This window comes from Triturus cristatus, chromosome 2_2 (assembly GCF_964204655.1).
Source record: "Triturus cristatus chromosome 2_2, aTriCri1.1, whole genome shotgun sequence".
NCBI classification, from domain to species: Eukaryota; Metazoa; Chordata; class Amphibia; order Caudata; family Salamandridae; genus Triturus; species Triturus cristatus.
Genome location: NC_140582.1, coordinates 1150791260 through 1150817727, shown reverse-complemented (window position 1 = coordinate 1150817727; position 26468 = coordinate 1150791260). Strand labels below are relative to the sequence as shown.

General features: G+C 40.0%; 1 protein-coding gene and 1 pseudogene across 1 annotated transcript in view; one reads left to right on the top strand and one right to left on the bottom strand.

Moving 5' to 3' along the window:
* Window positions 1-26468, bottom strand: part of LOC146863267 (kyphoscoliosis peptidase-like) — a 218396-nt gene that overhangs the window by 165101 nt on the left and 26827 nt on the right. The window contains exons 2-3 of the mRNA XM_085642689.1: window positions 25166-25879; window positions 2949-3063 (exon numbers count right to left, since the gene is read on the bottom strand). Coding sequence (XP_085498815.1) covers window positions 2949-3063; window positions 25166-25864 — 814 coding nt within the window. The 5' untranslated portion in view covers window positions 25865-25879. The remainder of the gene's footprint in view (window positions 1-2948; window positions 3064-25165; window positions 25880-26468) is intronic.
* LOC146863268 (uncharacterized) lies at window positions 19389-20584 on the top strand (annotated as a pseudogene).

Genomic DNA, 26468 nt, shown 5'->3' with positions numbered 1-26468 from the left:
ATCCACATTGCGATTCGGTAACAAGTCACTGAATCACAATTTGGGTTTGGTGAATCGTACCGAATCGGTATGCATGAATATTTGGCAAAACATGAACACCATCTTAAAGGAAGTGGTAAGCTATTTGCAAACGGGAATAACTCCACAAGGGACCCCTTCCGCTTTATAAACGCTGACAAAAACGTTTTTTTAGGAGTAGGCAATTGTCCCTTGACCTCTGCCCGCTCCTAAAAAAGGTTTGTGTAATGTTTTTTCTTAAACGCATCCCATTTTCCTATAAAGAAAACAAGCTGCGTTAAAAAAGAAAAAGGCTGTCAGTAAAAACGGCTGGTTCACCTGCCTTTTTAATGAGGCAGGTGAACCAATGGTGCTGTGGTTCAGAAATCTGACTATTTTTGAAAGGCTTCTTGTTAACACCCTAATCTAAATTTAGAACATTGGAATGTTGAGTGCTCCTTTGAAGACAATGGAGTGCTCCAGGTTTGTAATTGTTGGTAGAAGCCCGGAGCATCAACATTGGAATGTTGAGCGCTCCTTTGAAGACAATGGAGTGCTCCAGGTTTGTAATGGCTGGTAGAAGCCCAGAGCGTCAACATTGGAATGTTGAGCGCTCCTTTGAAGACAATGGAGTGCTCCAGGTTTGTAATTGTTGGTAGAAGCCTGGAGCATCAACATTGGAATGTTGAGCGCTCCTTTGAAGACAATTGAGTGCTCCAGGTTTGTAATTGTTGGTAGAAGCCCGGAGCATCAACATTGGAATGTTGAGCGCTCCTTTGAAGACAATGGTGTGCTCCAGGTTTGTAATTGTTGGTAGAAGCCCGGAGCATCAACATTGAAATGTTGAGCGCTCCTTTGAAGACAATGGAGTGCTCCAGGTTTGTAATTGTTGGTAGAAGCTCGGAGCATCAACATTGGAATGTTGAGCGCTCCTTTGAAGACAATGGAGTGCTCCAGGTTTGTAATTGTTGGTAGAAGCCCGGAGCATCAACATTGGAATGTTGAGCGCTCCTTTGAAGACAATGGAGTGCTCCAGGTTTGTAATTATTGGTAGAAGCCCGGAGCATCAACATTGGAATGTTGAGCGCTCCTTTGAAGACAATGGAGTGCTCCAGGTTTGTAATGGCTGGTAGAAGCCCGGAGCATCAACATTGGAATGTTGAGCGCTCCTTTGAAGACAATGGAGTGCTCCAGGTTTGTAATGGCCGGTAGAAGCCCTGAGCATCAACATTCCAATGTTTGTTCACAGCAGCAGCTGAGAACAAAGGCCTCACGGAGCCCGAGGGGATTTCAACCTCCTTGGGCTCTGTGAGGCCTTTGTTTTACAAATTTGAACATTCCGCCCTCTAGGGGAAGAATGTTCCTAATAGCCGTAGATGCCTCCTTAGCGGGCTCTACCAGCCATTGAAGGGTCGCTCCCTTGTTAAAGGCCCTCGCCTTTGGCCTGGCCTTTAATGTTGGAGCAGGCACTTAATGGCCACTAGAGCCCACTACGGCACACTCTAAGGCTATAAAGGCCCTCACTGTGTATTCTTACGGTTTATAAAGCAACAGGTCCCTGTCTAATGCTGTCAGGATGCTGATATAGACAATAGCCTTAAAATCCCTTGATAACTCAAGCACCTTACGCCCATCCAATATACACCCTACCCTAGAACAGGATCGAACACACATTTTATAGAGGTGGAAGGAGAACAAGATTGCAGAATGTGGTGTACAGACCAATGGAAGTCTTGGCAGTAGAGGGTGGGTATTCTTGAAAAGATTACAGCAACTCAGACATTCACACAGGCACATCTGACTCATGAGTGCGTTGGTGCCCCTGCAAACACTTCCAAGGCACAAGGTGGGTGGTACATCACAAATGTTGCAACTTTGGTAGATTGTAGGGTTTTTAGGGCTGCTTAGACCTCACATTTTTGCATCACAACACGTCTTGTTCTCAGATGGTTCTTTCATACCTCCTTGGGAGTCCGGGAGGGGGTTCTTAATTTGAGGCCAAGTTCCTATCCCATAATGTTGAATGTTCTTGGACCTGGGGATGGTTTCCAGGTACTTCCTAGGTTCATCATAGTGATGCTTCAATGAACATCAGGTAGGATAGTCCTGCAGTGGCCTGGTGGTTGCCTACATTGCTCTTATGTAGTATACCTTGATTTATACGTAATGCAGGATTGTTCTACAGCACTTGATCCTGAGGTTTCCGTCCTCCCATTTGCAAAGCCTGGCTGCTGATTAATGAAGATATCGGAGAAAGCTGAGCTCTCTCTTTCTCTGTCCGCGTACCCGGTTTCCACTCACAGGTGTCCGTGGAGAATAGGTGAATTCACATCTTAGTCCTTCCATTGCTCTTCCCTGACTCCAACAGAGGCCTTTAAAGCCTCATAATGAATCCCAATGCCAGCAGATCATAAGCATCTTGGGCCTGCTTCAGAAAGGGCCTCCGCACTCTTGGTGGAGGCCCCGCAGTCGTGGGCGAGTCTCCGTACACGCGGCGGAATCTCAGCAATGAGAATTCTTTTCGCGGAAATTCCGCCCCAGTGACGAGTCTCCCCTATGACTACGCGGCCTCCGCAACATGTGCCGAGGCCTTTTGTGAATCAGGTTCTTTATTGTTAATAAAATCAATGTGTGACCCTGAGATTCATAAAAACTGGCTATTATACACTATGGATCAAATGAAGGTGTTTAGGGACATATATTATTTACTGTTGAAAAGGTGCCCTTGAATAATCATGCATTCTGTCGTGCAAGTAAGCAATAGCCAAACAGATGTAATGTAGTCAGTGGTGGGCCAGCTTTTATCACATGTGACAGCCAGGAAACTTGTTTGATTACAAGAAGCTTTCAAAGTCAAAGTAAGAGCATGGGCAGCACAGGGAAATCAATTTGAAGAAAAGATGATTTGACTTTCAAGGTTGAACAAATCAAAAGAAACACTGAGTACTTACTGATGTTGTGGCACAGCCATGTCCAGATAGCTCGCACCTTCTCAAGGTCAGTCTGGCTGTGCTCGGTTATCAGACAAACAAGCTTTCGGATGGTCCACATCTCTTGTAAGTTTATCTGCTCAACATAGAATAACAGCAGTCTAAGACTCTTATCTTGCATCAATCTTGAAACTGTCTATTAAAAAACCTAATACTTTTAATATTCGCAAATAAAGTTCACATTTGCTCTCACAAGTTACCAATGGTTAATCTGGCTCCAGTAGCTTTTTGATACTTGAACATCTGTATAGACTACTGTGTTCATGCCCAGAAAACAATGTGTGACGTTTGTAGGGATAAGGGCTTGCAATGCCATCTAGTCATGCTGCAATGAGCATTATGTACTCATTTATAATACCACTTTTACCCAAATCGTTAGACAATAAAAAAACCAATATGTATCAGCCAATAAGCACACTATACAAAGTGAATTGGATTGTAATGTCTGCAGTCTCTTAAATGCAGGTTTGGTAAACTCAGCTGGGACCTCCTGGGTTCTCTTCCTGTGTTTCTGCCAAAAATGTAAAACCAGTAGGTTTCAGAATGCTTTCAGCCCTCAAAATAAGAGAGGAAATGCAATTTAAGTAAGACTTAGCTCTGGTATTTTAAATCAGTGTAAGTGAAACGAATCAACGGGATTTGTTTCTTGTGTTCCAATAAGGGCAAAGAAAGTGTTGCATATCTGCCCCAGGTACCACCAGAGAAGAAAGGGGAATAACAGGACATCATACTAATACCAAACTGGACCTTAAAGTCACTGTCTCAACTCCACCTCTACCGTCACTTCTATGTCCTGTCAGAATATATATTTTTAAATACCCTAGTCAGAGCCCCTACAGTGCACAGGAAGTGACGTAGAAGGATGTAAAAGGATGCCCAATAGCATAAGGCCATTACCTAATTCTAGCAACATGCCCTATGGGACAGCAGATTGTTCATCATAAAAAATAATACGGCATACTGGGACAATGTGTTAATTAAGTCACAAAATGAATGCCTCTTGTACCAGACACGAGATGGCATACCGAGCTGATGCTGGGATCAGGCTTGCCTTAAAGATGGTGTACTATTCCTCAGACCTCAATCACATATAGCACAAGCCATGCTATTTACTCGCACCGCTTTTTATCAGGTCTGGCAATAGCCAAGACCGCTTGATTTTACTAATTTTCTTATTATATTTACTTATAGAGGTTTTCAGTCAGCCCTCTTCATCCATTGGTCTGTTATTGCCTCACTCATATTTTGTCTCCACCCATTACTGAATACTGCACGGGGCAATGGGTCAGCTCACTTCAGACATTGGATAGCGTCACTATGAGTGACGGCATCCTCCCCTTTCACAAGGGGCACCTCCACACACAAAGCGCTTCCAGTCAGTGCCAGGGACGACTATGCAATGTGTGCTTTTTCTGAGACCAAAAATATTTTTGGTTTTTGCCAATTGTTTTTTTATTGGTCAAGGCCTGGTAGTTCCCCACAGACAGTTTTACAATAGCCATTGTTACACAGTTCCTACGACATAAACTTCAGAGTTTCGGAATTTGGTTCACACATAGGAAATGTTGACCTAGTTTCTAGCTAGCTCCCAGTGCCCCATCTGAACTTCTAACCTTTCCAGAGAACCAGATGGTATAAGCAACCTTAAACTTGACCACTTTTTATTGCCCAAGGAAATCGTGGAAACAGATCCACCTTTTTGTTGTTACTTTTGCATGTCCAAGGCAAACACAAGAAAGATACGTATGTGCTTCTCAAACATTTATTGAAACAATGGTATCCTTGTATTTAAAAGCGTGTGCTGCAATTACTTGGCAGAAGAAACAAAGCATTGTAACCAGCATTCCATGAATGCTGAAAAAGATAAACAGCTCAACCATTATAATATTACTATATGATTATACTCCTACCTAACACTACCTATACTATCAAGAGCATAATGAGAGTTCCCTCTGCCAGATCCATTGAGCTAGCCTAGCCCCCTGTACCTGAGTATAATGTGTCAGCTGGTGTAGAACAGGTTATCATCCTTTGCAGGATACAGGATAAAGGTCAAAGTCAAAAGGACTGCATCTCAGTCACAGTGCGTTGCGTTCCAGGACAGCCCCAGCAGAAGTGCTCTTTTGGCGAATGCAACACAGAGGCCCTTTATATAATAAAAGCACTGTTCAAATTGCGCTGTGACAAAGGTACAGTGATGGTTTGTCTGGAGCCTTAGAGCTGTCTCCAACCTGACAACCAAGTACAAGGGCATCCTGTTCTATGTGCCTAGCCTTGTACAGAGTGTACGAATAACATGATGTTAAAACTTACAAAGAAATGAACTGCATGTAGAATAGCTTCTTAGTATAATATTGTGTAAGTACAAAGCATGTAAAAAGTCACCATTAGAAAACGAAGTCAAGCTAAAACATGAAATTAAAATGGAGACAGTGTGAGGGCCCTGCTATACCACACAAAACCATGACAAAACAAAACAAGTATTGACAAAGCCAAAAAGCTGGCAGCCAACCACAGAGCAATTGGCTTTTCTAATGCTCATTTTATTTGGAAACAAAATTGGTAAGTGGGAATGGCATCAGAAAAATAAGTTAGATAGAATAGTACTTCATCCTTTGAAGAGGCTGCTGCATGATTGACAACCTTCCTTTTGAACTTTAAGCACAACAAAAAAAAGGTTATTGAAAAGATGCCCCCACTCAGGGTGACCAACCGTCCATAATTTTCACAGACAGTTTGTAATTTTGCCCTTCTGTCTGTTGGGGGAACTACCTTTACAACGCAACTTTTACAACGCTATGCTATTACAACGCATTTTTTACAACGCAAAAGCTTTTACAACGCATGCTTTTACAACGCATGCTATTATATGGTAAGTACTTTTACAACGCATATACCATTACAACGCATTCTTTGAAAATGCCTTTACAACGCATGCATTTACAACGCATGCATTTACAACGCATGATATTATATGGTAAGTACTTTTACAACGCATATACTATTACAACGCATTTTTTAATTTTTGAATTTTAACTTAAATAAATATATATCGTATATTTAAATGTTTTTTATAAAAATATAAATTTAAAACAAGTGAGTAGTTTTACAAAATATTAATACTTGAGTATTTTTCTAATATACAAGAGTATTTTTTAAGTTAATTTAATACTTGAATATTTTTCAAAAAGGAAAGAGTATATTTTAATTTAAATTTAAAAATATAAGTGTTAGTAGTTTAACTAAATATTAATACTTGAGTATTTTTCTAATTTAAAAGAGTATTTTTAAGTTAAATTAATACTTGAGTATTTTTTCAAAATAGAAAGAGTATATTTTATTATAAAATTAAAAATGTAAGTGTGAGTAGTTTAACAAAATATTAGTACTTGAGTATTTTTCAAATATAAAAGAGTATTAATATTAATAATAACAGAATTTTAATTTGAGGAATTATTAAATGAGTAATTTTATTTTAAATTAATTATGTATTTAAAATTTAAAAATGGATTATTATTAAATATTAATAAAAGAACAATTATTTAAAATTAGTAACAGTTAATTAAAGAAAAAATTAGTATTAAGAAAGATTAATACTAGAGTATTTTTAAGTTACTTATATAAAGTTTAATGTTTGTCTAAAAAAAAGGAAGATTACTTTTGGAGTATTATTTTTTAAAATTAGAGAAATGTAAAAAAAAAAAAAAAAAAAATTACAATTAAAAGAGTAATAAGAAATTAATTTTAGAAATAATAATACCTTTAGAAAAAATCCCAGAAAAAAAGTAACTTACTTGAAAAAAAAATTCCCACACTTTTGCATTGAAGTCTATGAGATAATTTGTCCTTCATTTATTTTGGCAGCATCAGAATATACAACCCGCGGAACAAGAAAAGAAGAATCAGAAAGAGAAGAAAGAGCAAGTTTTGAAGGAAAAAGACAATAGAGTCGAGGTAAGGAACACATTTAGTAAATTTACATTTAAAAAGTTACATTTTTAATGAATAAATTACAATTTAAAAAATAATGACAGTAAACAAATAATGTTTTCAAAATATATATTTATTGAAAAATTCTTTAAAAAAAAACCATATTTTTATTAAATTTTGCAATGCATTTCACAATTTTAAGAAAATATATAAATATTTTATTAACATTTTTAAACATTTATTTACATATTAGTTAAATAAAGAAGTCTGTTAGAAATATTGATGCACGCGATGACGTAATGACGTGAGCGTCGACGTAATGCGCCATTTTGAAGAGCATCGGAGGAGGAAGCAGCAGGAAGCTGATCTGCGTCCAGGTAGGAAATATTTACATTTAAAAATATATATTAAACCTTTAAAAGTGATACATATATAGTGAGGAAAGAATAAGGAGAGGTTGCGGGAAAACTAATTGATGTTTTTAATGTATTTAAACATGTCCACAATAATGTCATTAATGCATGCCTATGTCGGGTCGCGAAAAGTTATTTGTTTATTTAAAAAATGTATGTAACTGTTTAAAACATAAAAGTTACTGTTCACAAAGTTTAGTTCTTTACTTCGGAACAAAAAAAAGTGATTTTGTACTTCATTTCTAAGTGAAAAAAAATAGCGTACTCGTAAATTTTGGGAGAAAATGATTGAATAAAAATTGGTGATTATGCAGCAATGTGCATTTTGGATTATGGCTTGACATGTACAATTTAGATTGCTTTGAGTTTTGGTGATTATTTAGGTCGGAAAAAAAAAAGGAAGTTTTCAGTAATTATATTAATGGCGTACGGATGTAGAAAATTTGGACAAATACTATGGGAAAGTAAATTTGTTGACATTGGTAGTTCTGCTAGAAATGAAGATTTTGAAAAAAAAAAACCCGACTTGTTTGTTTGAAAAAAATTTTAGAAAATACATTGTATGCCAATTGTAATTTGATAAAATTAATAAATTTGAAGCAAAGCAGGAAAGTAAGTAGAATAAAAAATTTAGAAAGAAAGAATGTTAGAAAGATTTTCCAGGTAGTCTATAGCCACACACAACGAAAATTGTTGTACAATAGCCAATAGTCTCTCAGACATTTCCCTTGTTTTGACTGTTACTCGTGGGTTTAGACTACCTGCGAGTGTTTGGGCTATTCTCATTTCTTGAAAACTTTGCTCCTTCTTCAAAGTTTCCAAAAAAGAGTAGAAGTTTGGATGAGGTTTGCCAATTGTGTGGTTGAAGGAGTTATGCCATCCCTCAATGGCATTGTTTGTTTTTGCTTCTCCCTCTAAACAACTCGTGTAGCAGTTCCACCACTCCACATGGAATCGTGGCTTCCTCCTGCGACCCGATCTGCTTAGGTGTCCAATCCATGTGTCCTCAAAATAATTTAGAATGGGTGCCAATTTTTCTTTGTTACTCGTGTAATAAACAGATTCTATAATTGCAGTGTAGTACTCGTCCACACTATCGGGAGCAACAAAACAAAGTGCAGTTAATTTTTTTAGTTCAAATTGCAGTTTGCTATCACGAGAATATTCTGCAACTAGGGATGTTTTTTGTAATTTACGCCAAAATGCCTGGGAAAAATGACAAAAACATCCCTGAATTTGGGTATCCGTGTACGTTTTAGTGATCACATTGATCATGCTCAATTCAAAATCAATAATTATTTTCCGAGGACTTTGAGATGTTTTACTTTTAATCACTGATAACAGTTCAGTGTATGTTGCAGAAGTCTTATCAGGTAGCAAACTGTATACTAAGGGAATTACACTATTGTTAATTTTGGCATGTATAGTGTAAATTTGAGTGAAAGGATGGGGTGTACTTTTAAACGTCCCATCCATCATCCAAATTTCACTACTTTCTAACTTAGCAAGGTTACGTGGGGTACTAAAAATGAGAATTCGTTTCTGAGGGTTTTCGTTGTCATGCAGAAGGAAAGGTTCATCAGAAAAAGAAATAGAAAGATCATGTGGAATTCTAATGTCAGAGAAAGAATGTGGTGCAGATAATTGAATGTTACTTGCCTGCTTTTGTCTTTGAATAATTCTTCTCAAATTAGGAATTATAGGCATGTTACTAGCAACATGACTGGGGACATGCTGTGCAACCTCTCTTAAAATGGATCCTGTAGAATCATTGGAGGTGCTTGCAATAGCTTTCATTTCGTTCATAGTTTCTCTAATTTCTACCTCCATTGCAGAGGCAGAGTGGTTATGTTCAGTGGTTTTCACAACTAAATTATCAACAGTAACCGCTCTGCCACTGCAATGGGTAGTGTAGTATTGCACACACCTCCAATGATTTCTAGTTAAACTTATTCTTTCCTTACTATATATGTATCCACCATGGTTTAATAAATGTTTGCCCTTCCTGGATTTAATATACTTTGCAGCTTCCAGACTAGACATTATCTGAAAAGAGAAGAGAAGAAAAACAAATTAGTCTGAAAAATTAAATGAAATACCTAAAATATAACAGTTACACCATCCAACACTTTCCCTACTGCTGCACCTTCCTGGAGTTGGAATAGTAAATTGCACCCCTACACCATCCAACACTTTCCCTACTGATGCACCTTCCTGGAGTTGGAATAGTAAATTGCACCCCTACACCATCCAATACTTTCCCTACTGTTGCACCTTCCTGGAGTTGGAATAGTAAATTGCACCCCTACACCATCCAACACTTTCCCTACTGATGCACCTTTAAATGTTGTGTAAAAATACCTTGTTTTTTTTAAATTGGTTTTCTTGGTGAGTGTTCTTAAGTGGGGATGGCCTGTAGGCTGGAGTAGACACTTATGTGTTGATTTCAATGGTAAAACAAATACAATTGTCTGCAAAAGTGATAAAAGGAAAAAATGAAAAAAGTTAACTTTGAAGAGATATGCAAATTTACAATAACTTTTTGCAAAAATTAAATCCATTTTAATACATAGTACATAACACTTTCCCTACTGATGCACCTTCCTGGAGTTGGAATAGTAAATTGCACCCCTACACCATCCAACACTTTCCCTACTGATGCACCTTCCTGGAGTTGGAATAGTAAATTGCACCCCTACACCATCCAACACTTTCCCTACTGCTGCACCTTCCTGGAGTTGGAATAGTCAATTGCACCCCTACACTATCCATCAGTTATCCTATTTCTGCACTTTAGTCGAGTAACAATAGCAAAAGGGATGACTATTAAATTGTGGAAATTATAATACTCATAATGTAAAATACCTTTTTCAGTTGTTGTTTGTTCTCGTGCCTTTAAGGTAATGCTTGCTGCAGGATATAGTTATTTTTTTGTAACCGATTTACTGTGGAAAAAAAAAGTTTAAAAAATTAATGTTACTTTGACAACGTTGGTTAAAAAAAAATCCATTTTTGAAAATAATGATATTTGTCAAATGAGTATGAGTAACAATTGGTTAAGAAAAATATAATACACATTGAATGCATTTAAAAATAAGAATAGTAATGGATACACATACACTATCACTCAATTACTCTACCGCTGAACATTCTGGGACTTAGAATACTAATAGTTATCTCAGTAACTTTAAACGCTTTTTCACATGTAGTACCTAACTGAAGTCCTATTAGTAATTGTTACCCCTGCACCATGGTATAATTTCGTTTATGATGTAGTTTGTTTGAGGGGAAAAAAAAGTTACCTTTGCAATAGAACACTTTTGCTAATGCTAAAAATATATTTTTAAAGTAAAATATTTTAAATTAAATTACATTTACCTTCACAATCGTAAAGGTGAGTCGATTCCTTTGAGGAGATACAAAAAAAGGTACACCAATTCTTGATTCTCAATATTTAGCACGTTTCTGTTTAAGGAAAAGAAAGTAGTTGTTTTAAGTTGGTATATATTTTTTGTGATAACAAATTAGAAACAGTACATTTTAAAAGTTAATATTAAAAATTAAAAAATATATTTTGTATGGAAAGTAGACATATTTTACGCAAAACCATGGTTTAAAAATATTTTACTGACTTACTAGTAGTTGTCTACTAATAATGGTTTTCCGAAGGAATTCAGTGCTCTCTCTGAGGAGGTCGCAGTGGAGGTGACAGAGGGTCAGGTTTTGACGTCTGGTCTCTCTGGTAGTTGATAATCAACTGATTGCAAAATGGTGTCTTACTGGTATTTATAAGTTTTACTCTGTGTCACTATTAATTTTTTTAAAAACTGCGTTCGATGTGTTTTTTTTATAATTTATTTTACTGTGGAAAATGATAATTTAAAAATGCTTTTTAAAATGTATTGTTTTCACTCATTTGCTCCGTTTTGGCATCCATTTTGGAACATGTCTTTTGGTATTGTTTTCATAGAAAGTGTTGTAGGACAAGTTTTACAAGTGAGATGGTTAAAATGGCGCCTATGTGTATGTGTCTTCTGTTTTACTCTGTTTACTTACTTTCCGATTTAATCATGATAAAAATGTTTAAGCACTGTTGTTAAATCTATCGTTCTTTTTGTTAAACTTTGAAATGTGTGAAAACTGAATTTTATTGGGGATTTTGAGTATTAATGTTAATACTCGAGTATTAATTTTAATACTCGAGTATTAATTTGGTAATGCATTTCAGTAGATTTACGCTCAGATTTTCTCCACATTTTAATACACTTCCCCACCCTAAAACCCCTAATTTCCCTGCATCCCGTGCCAGATTTTATTGTACTTTTAAATAAAAAAAAAAAAAAATCGCGTTGTAATGGTATGCGTTGTAATAGTTTTCGTTGTAACAGCACTTTTCAGTATTTTAATAGGTTTTGCGTTGTAAAAGTATTCGTTGTAAAGTAATGCGTTGTAGTAGTACTTGCGTTGTAAAAAATGCGTTGTAATGGTATGCGTTGTAATAGTATGCGTTGTAACGTCATACATCCGTCTGTTGTCCGTGATAATTTCTTTAATGGACACCATTTGGCCAACATTTTTAAGGTTTTGGGTGACACCCAATAATGTGGCATGTTTCACCCTTCAATTGTCGCCCATGAACGTTGTGTGGAGAGCCTATAAAGCTACCTAGGATTGGCTTGAGAGCCATCAGCCAATCCCAATGCTCGCTGCTCCACTAGGGCCAATGAGAACAGCTTAACTAGAGTTACTTTAGGTCGAGACAAAACGCCTTTCCATTTACTTCACTTTTAGAAGAGCGACGTTGTGTGCCAGCAGAGTCTCCTAGTCCCAGAAGAACATTGCCCCCGGCAAACAACTTCTCAAAGAGTAAGTGCTTTTCTCTAGCTTTCACTGTTTTCTCCAGTTTATTTTGTGCCTCCTCCTTGCTCTTCTCTCGTTTTTGCTGCTTTCTCCTGTTTTTTCCCCTGTTTATTGTGTGCCTCCTCCTTGCTTTTTTCTCGTTTTAACTGCTTTCTCCTGGCTCTTTCCTCTGGTTACTGTGTGCCTCTTCCTTGTCTCCAGTTTGTTTTCACTAAATTTCCTATGTTTCTGTTGAGATGAGATTTGTATAGTGCAGAGAGCCTGTGGACCTTTCCCTTGTAGCACCGGTATGCCACTATATGTGCCTCAGCGGTGTCCTCTAGTCACTTTGGGGCATATCATCAAGAAACGGCGTTAAAATTATCGCCGCTTTAGCGGCAGAAAACTGCTGCTTAAGCGGCGATAATGGGCTTGATAATATGCCCTTGAGAATTCCCATAGAAGCCCATGTTCTGGTGTCAACATGGGCTTCTATTGGAATTCTCTGCGGCATATTATCAAGCCCATTATCACCGCTTTAGCGACAGTTTTCTGCCGCTAAAGCGGCAATAATTTTAACGCCGTGCTTGATAATATGCCCCTTCGTTTCTTAAAAGAGTATTTTACTAATAGTAATTGGTATACAGATATTTCTGCTCAAAGGTCATTTTTTTAAAAGTATGTAGTGAGCAGGAAAGAGTTACTGCTATCCTATTTTCCCTGTCATCTGCCACTTTCTGGTCGAACTTCCTGTTTGCGATGAAGATGTTCTCCACGACTTTAAAATGCCAACAGCATCATCACAGTTAACAGCCAAACAGAGAGGAGGGATGTGCACCAGAGACAAATGTAGTAACCAGATCAAAGCATGTTCACCTATCTTCCCCATTGGCCATCACTCTATCTCCCATCGCCACTGATAACTTTATCTGACAACTTTGGGAGCAGCAATGAGACAAGGTGAAATCCATTATTACCTACCACATAAACTAACTGTTCTTTATGTGGACACACATTTCTAGAGGGAGACTACCAGTACTCGCTCATTAGAAATATCAAACCGGACCATACTGCGTCTGGGAGGCCATTTTCGGTATTCTTGAAGTCACGGGGACCACTTCGTTAATTGTAGGTAAGAGAGCATGTGTTCCCTATTGATCAGGATACTCCATACTTGTTTTTAAGCTGGTAGTTGTGCCTCCAGTGCCCCCTTGACTCTTGTAGGTTTGTTGTTCTAGCAGTCAAGGCCTAGCTCATGGGGGGTATAATGGACATTGAGCCAGATACAGAATAACACTATCATTACTCACAATAACTATGACTTCAAGCCAAAGTTACCCCTTAAATAGAGCTGACACTTTAAAAATATCTTAGAAACATTATGTGGTACAAACAATGGTGGTAGCAGCAAGTCTCTTGCCCTAGATGTTCCACAAATGTTGCAGACAATATCATTTGGGTTGGTGTCCAGTCCTCCATTCATGGATTGGTTCTACCCTGCGTTTGTTGACACAAAGCCATCTTCTTTGGGTTAGGAACTCTATCGCTTTTGGGATTATGGAGCACGTAACAAATAATGTTATCTAACTTGGCTCAACAGTCCTGGACGCAGAGTGAGTCCTGGTTATGTTAATTTGAATAATTCCACCTCAAACAATAAACTTGCAATTCCTGCCCTGTTGGGCAGTGTTCGTAGTATGGACTTCAGCACGGATCAGAATTATGGAACAATAGTGTAGAACAGAGGCTAGAGATTACCAGTGGCAGTGAAAGAGGGAATCCCATTAGTGGTTCAAGGATGAGAACGCGCCCGCAAAGTCTCTTCTCCGAAGGAGCTACTTAGCTCATCCCTACATTATCATGTTTGTTGTTGCTAGATCCACATTGTCCTCCTGGTGCCTACACGGCCTACTGCTGCGAAGAAGGGCACAATGAACTCCAAATCTAATACAAAAATGGAAGTACTTGGAGTTCCCCACTCCTTCGGCATGTGCGATCAGAATCTCATAACCATCCTCTTGCAGAACATACTTTTCAGTATAAGAGTGAGATGCTGTGCCAGATCCTTCCTCCTTTCTAAGTCAAAAAATTGGGCACTGATAATGGCAAAATGTTGCTCTTTAACAGAATTAATGAAACAATGAGCTCAGAATACCAGCCGTGGCCCATGCAGGTAAGAGCGGTGGGGCCAGGTGGGGAGAGGGGGATTTCGACGGACGATGATGAGGGAAAATGTAATAAATAATTACTTTTCCCTTGTCATCGTCCGTCGAAACCCCCCTCCACCCGGCCCCACCGCTCTTACCTGCACGGGCTGCGGCTGCAGAATACCATGTATCTCCTCTACAGCAACACCCAAAGAACACCCTAAATGTCCTAACTTCATGCCCTGGCACAACCAGCTTAGGACCAAGTGCACAAAGTCTAGGGAACTACCATACAATCATCCGAGCCTTATCATGAGTTTGATGGGCAATAATGATGCCTTTCAAATTTTGTTTTCGGCTTATCACAAGTGCTATGTGTTCAAGAATAGAGGGCAAATGCAGGCTGTATCTTCTGACAAAATTCTGCTTATTCCTTAAACATGTGGATTGGTGTTTACCAAATTCTCTAACCTTGCAGTCAAAGACAGAATAGTCAAAGTTGACTAGTTGACAGTCTTGCTGTGGTGGTGAAGGGCATATGAAAACAAAGGCTGTCCGCTGTCAGTTTTTTTGTTACATACAACAACTTTTAAATACCTGTAAATAAACTGTGCAAATGTTTCAAAACATATCAGCAGTTAGGAAACCACAAATGGACCACTTGTTTATGATTCTGAAGCATGCTGGAAACCGAGTTTTAATAGGATCAAAGCAATTATGACACTTGGTCATGTTTAAATGATACATATTTGCTGAAACCACATTACCACACATTGGTGTTTGTGCGCCACATAGTTTTATCAGTAAAACTGCATGTTGGCATTGTGCTGCTATTTCAATGGAAAATGTTCCGTATGTAAAAGACAGTGCCTCCTTCTGACCTACAATAATGCCTCAACAGCGCATACAGTTTCTAGTCTGTAGCACACTTCGGTACGTCAATGAGAATCTGCAGTTTACAGCTCACAGAAATGAAACAGCCCAATCAGTGTACTATTCCCCATTTACAGGGAAAATAAGGAGGACTGATATATGGCTAGCCAGGGCATTATATAGTAATATCAACTCCTACCTAACCATTTTGGCCCACAATAATACCATAACATTCAGCAGTCTTCAGCTAATTATAGCTCATGCAGTCTGGTTAATAACTCTGTTTTCCTGCTTAATGCTCTTATTCTCTCACAAGATCTGTCCGCTATGGGTCTTATCCATCACTCACTACAGTACCAGCCCCTAAACACGTCATCAGCAGCTGAACAGACATGGAATACCCAAAGCGATCTGACACATAAAGCTGGCCCTCGGAGGACTGCACTCTAGCCCATCACTGCTTGTCCCAATATGCTACATTCTATGAGTGCTTCTTTACATCTCACTACAGCACTCAGATATGGGACCCTAGTAACAAAGTCCATCCCAGAAGATCTTACCAACCACCTTTCTTACCAAACATGCCTAGTCAGAACCATGAACTGTAAACAAAATATCAGACTGGACAACCCAGTGCAGTATCTATATAAATATCATAAAATCATTTGGAATACCACAAAAAGACATGCACAATTGCTCAAAGCTGCCAGCATACCAAAAAACTGTGAAGTGCACGATTGTGTCTCACACCTCTAACTGTCTGACTCTCTCTCTCTCTCACTGACTCTCTCTCACTGACTGACTCTCTCTCTCACTGACTGACTCTCTGACTCTCTCTCTCACTGACTGACTCTCTCGCTCTCTCTCACTGACTGACTCTCTCACTCTCTCTCTCACTGACTGACTGACTCTCTCACTGACTGACTGACTGACAGACTCTCACTGACTCTCTGACTGACTGACTGACTGACTCTCACACTCTCTCTCTCACTGACTGACTCTCTCACTGACTGACTGACTAACTGACTGACTCTCTCACTGACTGTTATACAGGTACTGTTTCCCAACCTTCACCCTCCTGTTATTTATGCCCCCCCATAACAAAAATAACCATAACAAGCAACCATTGGGACAGGCAGATAGAAGTTACCAGCATTGAAAGGACAAAAAGAAATGCAAGACATTATTTATTGCTAATACTTTTATAATATGGTCGTTCAGTTGTACATAATGCTTCCTTGGTCATATATAAGGTAACAAAAATGCTTCTGAAACTTCTTTATTATAACTTTTCAGCATGCGGCAGACTTCTGTACAGCACAGCTTAAAGACATAGGCAAAGTCAATATCTCTGGCTAAACACTCAGAATGACCCAAAGGCGAGACCTATTGGCTATGCCAATGCTTGTTTGTTTTTGTCATAACACAGTATGGCTGTCAGAAGCAAACATAAATAATTGAAAATGACGAAGGGGTGACTTGTATGTGATTAGGTGGTCTAGAGGTGACAAGGTGCTGTAAGTGAACAAGATATATACAGTGCTGTACATGAAGTATCTAAAATGTTGAGATCAATAGACGTCCGTCCCTAAACACATAAATCTCCAATACTATATCGTAAGTTCTGACTTCTACGTGAGTTGGAGAGCGTAGGGTGTTTGATTATCGGAACACGTCAATGTTTCGACCCAGGGAAGTGCGTGATTGCAACAGAGTCACAGCAGGTCTTCTTCAGGACAAGGGCGACAGCCAGTACAGGTGGTATGGGATACCACTTGGCGTTTAGTTTGAAGATGCGTAATCCACCAGTTGGTTGGATTCTTGAGGGAGGCAGAAATTAATCCCGTAGTTCAGAGGGGAATCCTATTCCATGAGTCTAGGTTTAGGCAGGGCCGCTCGCAGAGTGAACCGGAAGCCGGCTTGTCAATATGTTGATTTTGTTTGGTTCAATCCAGGTGTGATTCCCTTTCTTTCTGTACATATATTGATGAAACTTTTAAAGCGATTACTTACCCGACAGAACCAATTGTAGCACATATTCTTAACATAAGACAACATACTGTTACCTGACAAACTCTTCCAATCACTGTCAGGCCTTTTAGACTTATTGGGCCAGATGTACGACCGTTTTCTGCGGCCACAAAAGGGTTTTAGGCCCGTTTGCGACCGCAAAAAATGTGTGGCCCATGTACCAACCCTATTTTGCGAGTCACTAATCAATATGCGACTCGCAAAATAGAGTTAGCGACTTGCTATTAGGAAGGGTCGTTCCAAGGGCGTCCCTTCCAAATAGCGACTCCAAAACCTATGTATGAATGATTTGGGACCGCAATTGCGGTCGCAAAACATTCGCAGTTTACCACCCTTCTCAGAAGGGTGGTAAGGCACTCACAAATTAGAAAGGTACCCAGGGGACCTCTTCCCCTTTGGGAATGCATGCGCAATTATATTTTTAAGGGCAGGCGGTGGTCTCAGGCACCAGAAATGAAAAGTTTCACTTTTATGTTTTTTAATGCATCCCATTTTCCTTTAATGAAAACGGGCTGCATTTAAAAAAAGAGAAAACTGCTTTATTTAAAAGAATTCCCAGACATAGTTGTCTGCTTACCCCAACAGGCCACCATCTCTGGGAGTGCTAGCCATTCCTAACGTGGTCGCAAATTGCCCCAGCCTCATTAATATTCATGAGGCATGCAATTTGCAACACCTGTATGGAAGTCCTCCTATTCGACTCTGGGCAGAATGTATGAGTGTGAGGTGCCAGTGGTAGGTTGGCCAGTCCAGGGAGCAAGAGGAAAGGACTTTCTTCATTGAATACAGTATGCATCTACCTCTCAAGTTTGTTGGTGCCAGACCTGTTATCCTTGGCATGGTTTTCCCTGTCTTTTTGCCTCTACCTCCTGTATTTTTGACTCTGTGCTGGATTTTGTTTTTGCTGGTTTAGGTACTCAGGGTACTTTGTCACTGCTGGCTCCCTATGTAAGTTGCAATTCTGATTGGTTATCCATGATAGGCATATTTGACCTACAGGTCCCCCATAAGGTAGGCCAAAGATACCCCTATGTGAATCCGGCTTAAAGAAGATTCTCCAAGGGCTTGATACAGAGCTAACCTCCTGTTAAGAAGTTTCAGGGACACAAAGACTTAATCTGTAGCTTTCTTGAACTCCACTGCTAGGAGTTCTAAACTGCTTTGTGGTGCCTAATCTTGTTCTGAACCCTTGGAGGATGTTCCTCTAGCAAAGAAATACGAGAAGCTGAAGAAACCTGCAAAAGTGATGCTTCTACCTTCTTGGGGCTGAATTTTCCAACATAGCACCGCCATGCGGGAGAAATTTCTGATGCACAGCCTTGTGCGGTCTAAGAAATCCACGCAGCGCCTGCCAGCGGCTGGAATAATCGCTGCACGCGAAGTGCGACGCACCGGTCTCAGAAGTCCAACCACGTGCCTACTCCGATGCAGGCCCTGCTTTGCGGCTATAAGAAATGACTCATCGTGGGACTGTGACTGAAGAAATCGACACAGCGCCTGTTTGCCACCGCCTCATCAACCTCCAGTGCACCCCGGATTTCCACACATCGCACCAATGCACAACGCATCTCCAACGCAACACCCAAAGACCCGAACTGTCTTGGAATTGACGCATCACTTCCCCCTACAGTCTGGATTCAACACATCACTTCTTCTGCGTGCAGCAGAACTATTACAACGCCTCCCCAAGCACTCAGGAACTGACGCATCGCTGTGTTTTCTGATGCTTTCCTCCCCTGCAACTGGTGAATGTTGCCGCATTTGAGATATTTTGCGTAGCCATCATGCATCCATAGATTTCTATGGACAGAATTGCTAGATAACACTTAAAAGTTATATTTTGAGTAGTGAATGTTAGATCTTTGACATTTTAATCCTGTTAGGTTTAGATAAAGATACTAATTTTCTAAACTGCTTTGGTGTTCATTTGTAGTGTTTTCACTGTGGTACTGTGTGTGTACAAATACTTTACACACTGCCTCTGAGATAAGCCTGTCTGCTTGTGCCAAGCTACCAAGGGGTTGAGCAGGGATTATCTAGGTGCGTAGCCCCCTGATCCTGACTAGAAAGAAGGGTCCTTACCTGGACAGGGTGCAAACCACTGCCAACTAGAGACCCCTATTTCTAACAGTTGTGTATTTTACAGAGTACTTTTAGAAAAAAACACAATGTCTGATTATAAGTCAGCCGTAGGTAAATGTTATAGTACTGCAGAGGCAATGTTCACATTGGATTTTGAGGAATATTTGGAGGCAACATCTACCTCGCAGGCATCCTCCTTGCCAGAGCCACCCACTAAAAAAGAAAAAAGTGCATTGTGAAGTACAGACCAGAATGGGAACTTACACACCCCAACATCCGGATGTCTTCAGAAGATGTGTTTAAGGCCAAGCGCAGCCTCTGCAATAAAGACTTTTCCATTGTACTTGGAGGAGAGAGGGATATCAAAAAGCATGAATCACGATCACAACACAGGAAAAAAGACTCAGGCAGGGCAAAGATGGCAACAATTTCAGCATATCTGCAATCAAGCTTGCAGCCAGAAGTATCCAAAGTAAGTCATTGCTTGCTTCGTCATAATTTTACATAGGTTGCATGTAAATCATGTGCACTTCTTGCTTTGTCACACTCTTTCTAAGACTCTCCCCTTGATTATGAGAGCCATTTTACAATTTTCTAATACTCTCTTTAAATGTCATGGGGTGTTTACTAAGTTAGGATGCCTTTGGCATGTTTTCTCACTATGTTTATATCAAGAGCACATTATAATTGCTTTTGGGTTGGCAGCTGTAACTTTACTTAACATTTGCAGCTCTAAGCCCCATTGTGTCTACTATTTTCTTCACCAGTAGAGACTTTCTTTGCATGCTGCTTACACTGTTGTATTTTCCTTTTTTTATTTTATGTCACAGCTGCAGAGGTGACCCAGGTGTACTAAGCTGTGAAGTATCACATTTCCTACCGCTCCCTGGATTGTGGCTTCAAGCTGTCCAAAGTAATTTATCCCGATTCGTCCATTGTGATGAAAGCATCCTGTGGCCGCACAGAGGCATCAAGCATCACTACGAATGTGCTTGCACCTCTATCGTTGTAACAAGCATATGAAGACTTAAAAGATGGATATTTCTCAGTTTGTCGCAATGGCTCAAACAAAGGAAGCATTAAACTATACCCACTATTGTTGTGGCACTTTAATTTCATTTCTGGTCTGACCAACACTCTGCTGGATGTCCATGCTGCAATGGCACAGCAGATCTCAACACAATTAAAAGAGCTTGGATTGTCATTGGAGCACATCACTGAATACTGTGGAGACAACGCAAGTGTCAACTATGGACGACATCACTCTGTATTTCTGCTATGAAGGGAGCAAATTAAGACATTCTGCCTGCAAACTGTCTTGCCCCACATCCTACACAACTGTGCTAAACAAGCAATTAATGGACTTTCTGTGGATGTAGAATCCTTTGTTCTAAACGTCTACAGCCATTACTCTTCTTCAGCTAAGCAAACAGCGGAGTGGAGAGAATTTTTTTCTTTTGTGGACTTGGAGTGGCAGACTTTGTTTTGGCATGTCCCAACACGGTGGCTCACTTTGTTCCCAGCCCTTGATCGACTGCTGAAATGCTGGGCAGCACTGAAATCTTATTTCCTTTCTCTCTGGCAAGTAAAAACACCAGAGCAATATGGGATTTTTTAGGACTTGAAAGTGGGGAGGCCACCATGTCATTAGTCAAAGCTTTCCTTTTCTTTGTTCATGACATTTTGATAATTTTTAACGCGTCTATCCTGCCGCTTGTGAAGGATGAGCCGAGTGCCGCGGAGGTACCAGGCATCTTCAGGATATTGCTGAACAACTCAGAGGACAGAGTGGAAAATCAGTTCCTTGGTTTACAAGTGCACAATTATTTAATGTCCCGTGATGCAGAGTTGAGCGCAAGCATGCAGAGTGATTTCTTGAAATTTTAGGAACTCTCCTTAAAGTATTTAGAAAAAAGGGTTTGATTTTTCAGAGAGCCATTTCTTGTCGGCATTAGAACCATGCTGCTTAAGAGAAACTCTCACTTTTCAGTTGCTCTGCAATGCTGCTGACATGGTTATCTTGACCCATCATCTGGAACTGCAATACTTCTTTAACGAGAACAGTGTAATTGCTCCTGCTTTGCGAGCAGTGGCAGGCACCAACTTGCCATGTGTGCAGAAATGGCTGAATGTTTTGTTTTGAGATGTTGCCAACATAAAAAAAGCATGTCATTTATACTTAGCTTGCCAGGCAGCAATGCACCTACTGAGAGGATTTTTTCTCAATTGAAGTTAACCTGCTCTGACACACAAAACATGTGTGATGTTGAGCTTGTTAAGGCGGAATTGCAGCTCGAGGTGAACATGAAACATTTGTGTGCAAACTTCTATCCGTTTTCACTTAGGAAAAAAGAACTTCTGATGTGTGTTAGTTCAGAGAAAAAGCACAATTTCAAAACCCAGCACAAACTAATTTTGCTACTGTCTGGGAGTCTATGTACTAGCAAACATATTAAGGGGGCAAAATCCTCTAACTGTCAATTACATCAGTGGTCAGATTTTGCTTGGTGTGCTGTACTACATTTTAACCTAATATAAACATATTTCGACTTGTACTTCTGTTAGTTGTGTATTAACTTACTTATATACTATGGCGCAACCAACTCTGATGTGCCTGTAATACTTAACTTCTCTCTTCAATTTTTGTCCTGAATTTTGACCTTCTGTCCCGAATGTTCGTCCTGAATGTTGACCCTTTGTCCTCAGTGTTTACACTCACCATCTTGGATTTGCACCCTTGCCAGTTGGTCACCCTACTTCCACTCCTAAGGAGTTCAAACCAGCCGTGGCCACTGTAGGTAAGAGCGGTTGGGCCGTGGGACAGGGTGGGCGGGATTTTCGAGAGACGACCACGAGGGAAAATAAAATAAATAATCAATTTTCCCTTGTGGTCATCTCTAGAAATCCTCCTCACCTGGCCCCACTGTCCCACCGCTCTTAACTGCAGCGGCCGCGGCTGGTTCAAACAACAAGCTGTGAAAGCAACATGTATTTTTTTAGGTCGAGCCTGGGCAGTGTATGCGCTGCTCTGCGAGCCATGCTGTATTGAGGTATGACATAGAAGCTCCGCCCATTTCCCGCCCATCTTTTCAATTGGCGCCTGTTACTGTCCTTTTGAAATCGTTGCTTTTCATTCGTGAATAGCCTTAGCAGTCCCTCCTTGGTCACGCCTGTCTGCAATTGTAACCTCCCATAACGACGGGACTTTTTACTTGTGTTATTACATGGTCTGCTTTAACTAGTCGGTGAGCACTATTTTCTTTAATGATCTTGTCTATTCCATCCACGACATCGCAGCATGCCGCCACCTTTTATATCATGTCATTTACTCATATATTTTTTCATTTCCAGCATGGTCCACTTTCACTTTAGCAGTCGCGTTACTTTATTTATTTAGTTTACAGCACGGGCTGCTTTCACTTTAGCGTCCACGCTTATTTATTTATTTAATTCACAGCGCTGACACTTTTACTTTAGCAGCTGCACTACAAAAGCTTTCTTTCTTTCTTTATTTTTATTACACTTTGTGTAAAAGCGCCTCATAGGCGCTTTCAATTTAATGTTGGCCACACCCCTTTCTTTAGACGCTGTTCACAGTAACCTGAATACAGCGAGCAGCATCAATAGAAAGGGGCGCGGACACCATTAAAGGGGTCTCGCATTTGCAAGAGTTTGAGTTATTAGCATTAGAAATGACAACCGGCATTAGTTCCGAGTGTGGCCGCACTCGGAACTAATGCCGGTTGCCGTGATCAACTACAGCGCACCCGCTGAAGATCCACTTTCCGAATTACGAACTACTGATTGTTTTAAGAAATGCACGGCACCACCTACAACCTGATCACCATTACAGTGGTGCGTCCTCAAAACTGTCCATTATTTTGGGACTCAATTTAGACCAGCCAGGTCGGAATTATCACCGGCGTAGCGATCACCCTGATCTTTCTTAACCGATTTACATCCCTGAGGAAGTCGCAGAATTATTTTCCTTATGCGACGAAACACGTGTTGGCTGGTTTCCTTGGCACATATGATTTAAATGAATTAAAGACGAAGTAACATTCCACCTACAAGAACAATTGCCCGTGGCTTGCGATTTTATTCTTGAATTTTGCTGATACCTTTCTCTGTAATATTACCTTATGTGTGCCCAGGACTTGGTTTGATATGTATTAGTGCAGGGTTTTCCCTACACGTATTCTTAGGGGATTAAAGGGATTTTCCCCTCACCTGGTTGCACCATATACTACAAATAGCCTGTTGACATTTACGTTTACTGAACAGAGCGCCACACTTCCTGAGCTACTAGAAATCCTTCATCATAGTAAACTCTGAGTGAGACAGCTGACCTCACCCCACTCTGGACACTTGGCCTTGGGCACTTCAGGCTTAAAGCTGAAGTGCCCATGTCCAAGGCTCTCTGTGACGCTCCACCTCGTCATGAAGGGGAGGACCACCAAGCGCTTTGCTAGGTTGAGGAGGTCACGCCATTTTCAGTCCAGCAAATATCAGCTCAGCAGCTGGACGTCACCGCGTTAGGCACAATTACAGGGCATGGCTGCCTGGCCTGAACATAAAGGGCCCGATTCACAGAACTAACTTAAGACAAAATCCTAAACTTACTACCATTTTGGTATTCACAGAAGGCACTTACTCATTTTGGTATTCACCGAAGACACTTACTCATTTCGGTATTCACAGAAGTTAGGAGTCCTATCTTTAGGACTCGAAATGCCTTCTGTGAATACCAAAAGTCTTAAAATTAGGATTTTTCTCAGTTTAGGAGCCCTAAAGTTGGGACTCCTAACATTACTACTACTAAACTGAGAACAATCCTAATTTTAAGGCTTTCGGTATTCACAGAAGGCATTTAGGAGTCCTAAAGTTAGGACTCCTAACTTCTGTGAATACCGAAATGAGTAAGTGCCTTCTGTGAATACCAAAATGGTAGCAAGTTTAGGATTTTGTCTTAAGTTAGTTCTGTGAATCGGGCCCAAAGAGTGTCTGTTAGGTTGACCTTTGCTCATCCTGACCGACCATCTTCATGTTTGGAGAAGGGCGGTGGGTAGGGGCCCTCCACCGTTCGCAGCAGGCCACCGCTGGCAGGGACCCTCACTGGGTAGATGTTCATGCTGCTGCAGCAGCTCTGAAATGCAAATGTTGCCTCTAAAAGAATCATGGTGCTACTATTAAAATGAAATCAATAATCCACAGAGGTAGATGGTGGAAGACTTTTGGAGTCAGTGGACTAATGCATGCACTACAGACATCTCTGTTTACCACAAGATCACAGATTGAAATCCCCGAGGGTTCCGAGGTTGATGAAATGTGTATAATTAAGTTAGGTAACAATAAAGATGTATTATGTGAAATTACAAATCTATAAAAAAATATCCAAACAAATTACAACAACCATAAATTATCTTTATTTCCCTACATTGACAAAACAATTTACAAAAACTTGCTAAAAACAATGACAAGGACAGGCCTATTGGCCCAGCACTTCCTCATACACAGCTAACAGGCTGCCCACTGCTGCTTGCAGTGACCCACATCCCTCACAAGCAGTGTTACAGTGGGAATCTTAGAAGGAGGGTTTCCTATTCTTTGCTAAAAACGTATTCTAAACCCATGTACAGAAAGCCTCTATACATGAACATACAGAGGCAGGTATCTGTGAATGTTTTAATTTATTAAAACTGAAACATGGGTAAAAACATTTTTATGGCACCCATGAGGACAGAAGCACTGTTAAAGTCAATAGCTCCGTGAGCAGCCAATCAAAACTCTTTTTTCCTTTCTGAAATCTAAAATATACCATGAAACAGAATATTATCCTTTAGAGAACTTAAATAGAATTTACCTGTTTGCTGACTTCCAGCACTCGGCTGTCTACATGCATGAATTCTTTTGCATCTGAGAAGAGATTTTTTCTGGTCTTTCTCTGGTTTACTGCTGTCTTGTTTGGCTCAGCCACACTGTGCGCCTGATAGCTCGTTCCAGGAATTGTGGACCCACCTTCACTTTCTGTTCTGTCACAGTCAACTTTTCCTTTTGACCAAAGCTTCTCAAATTGTTGCTTCTGCTGGTCTTCACCAGATTGACCGATGTGCCCAACTTTAGTTTCCCAAAACTGAAACGCCTTCTTCCTAGGTGTGTTTACACATCTCTCAGTTGATTCTTTAGGTTCAACCAATCCATTAGTTGTTCGAGGAAAGACGGCCCTTTTCTCAAGTTGTGTTTTCTGCTCCTTTTCCAGGCAAGCAAGAGGCTTGTTTTTTTTAGGTGTTCGCCTGTGCTGTGGTGGTGTGTTCCCATTGCACAGATCCAGGAACTTGATGTTCGTGTTGATTGTCATGCTGGAATCTCTGCTGGTGTGTACTGAGTTTAATTTGCAGTTTGTGTTCTTGGATGTTGCGGTTGTCATACCTTTGCGGTTGTTGTTGTTGACGTTTGATGTAATAGAACAACCTGAAAGTTCTTTCTCCAAATGGAATTTCTTCGAGAATCTACTGTTTCCACCCATCTTCTCTTGTAACTCCTGTACTTCTACTGAAGGCATGAACAACTGTAAGGTCTAAAGAAAGACAAGCCAAACCATATATTTAATTAGAGCTTATATTGCTTATCAACTCAATATTTCAGAGGTTTGAAGAATCCAAATTTGATACATAATCAGAATGTCCTAGTCTCAAGTGGTTAACAAATCAGCATGTAATATCCCACACGCATGTTTACATTTGGTATACAAATAAATATCACATTGAAAAAAAGTAGCTAAGATATGTTTACAGGTGATTCCAGGCCACTGTGTTACCCAGGTGTAGTTCAATGTTTGCAAATATGTATTACATCAATATTGGATAGCCATGCACCATAGTTAAGCTGAGACGTTCATGCTGTTCTCAGTTTACCTATCTACAAAGTGAAGGGTGTATTTTATTTCCTATAATTCATGACCATACCATTCCCCCAGCCAAGCTCCCATTAACCATTGGTCTGTTGCTCTGTATAAGGAAAACATATTTTGGGTCGGAAGGCAACATAAAATAAATGGGGATTCTAAACTGCCAAAATAAACAAATCATTGGGCAGCTTATAATTTCTGCAACCAAATACTCCTAAAATGTCTGTCCGTGGTTTAAAAATGTATAGGCAGGTAGATT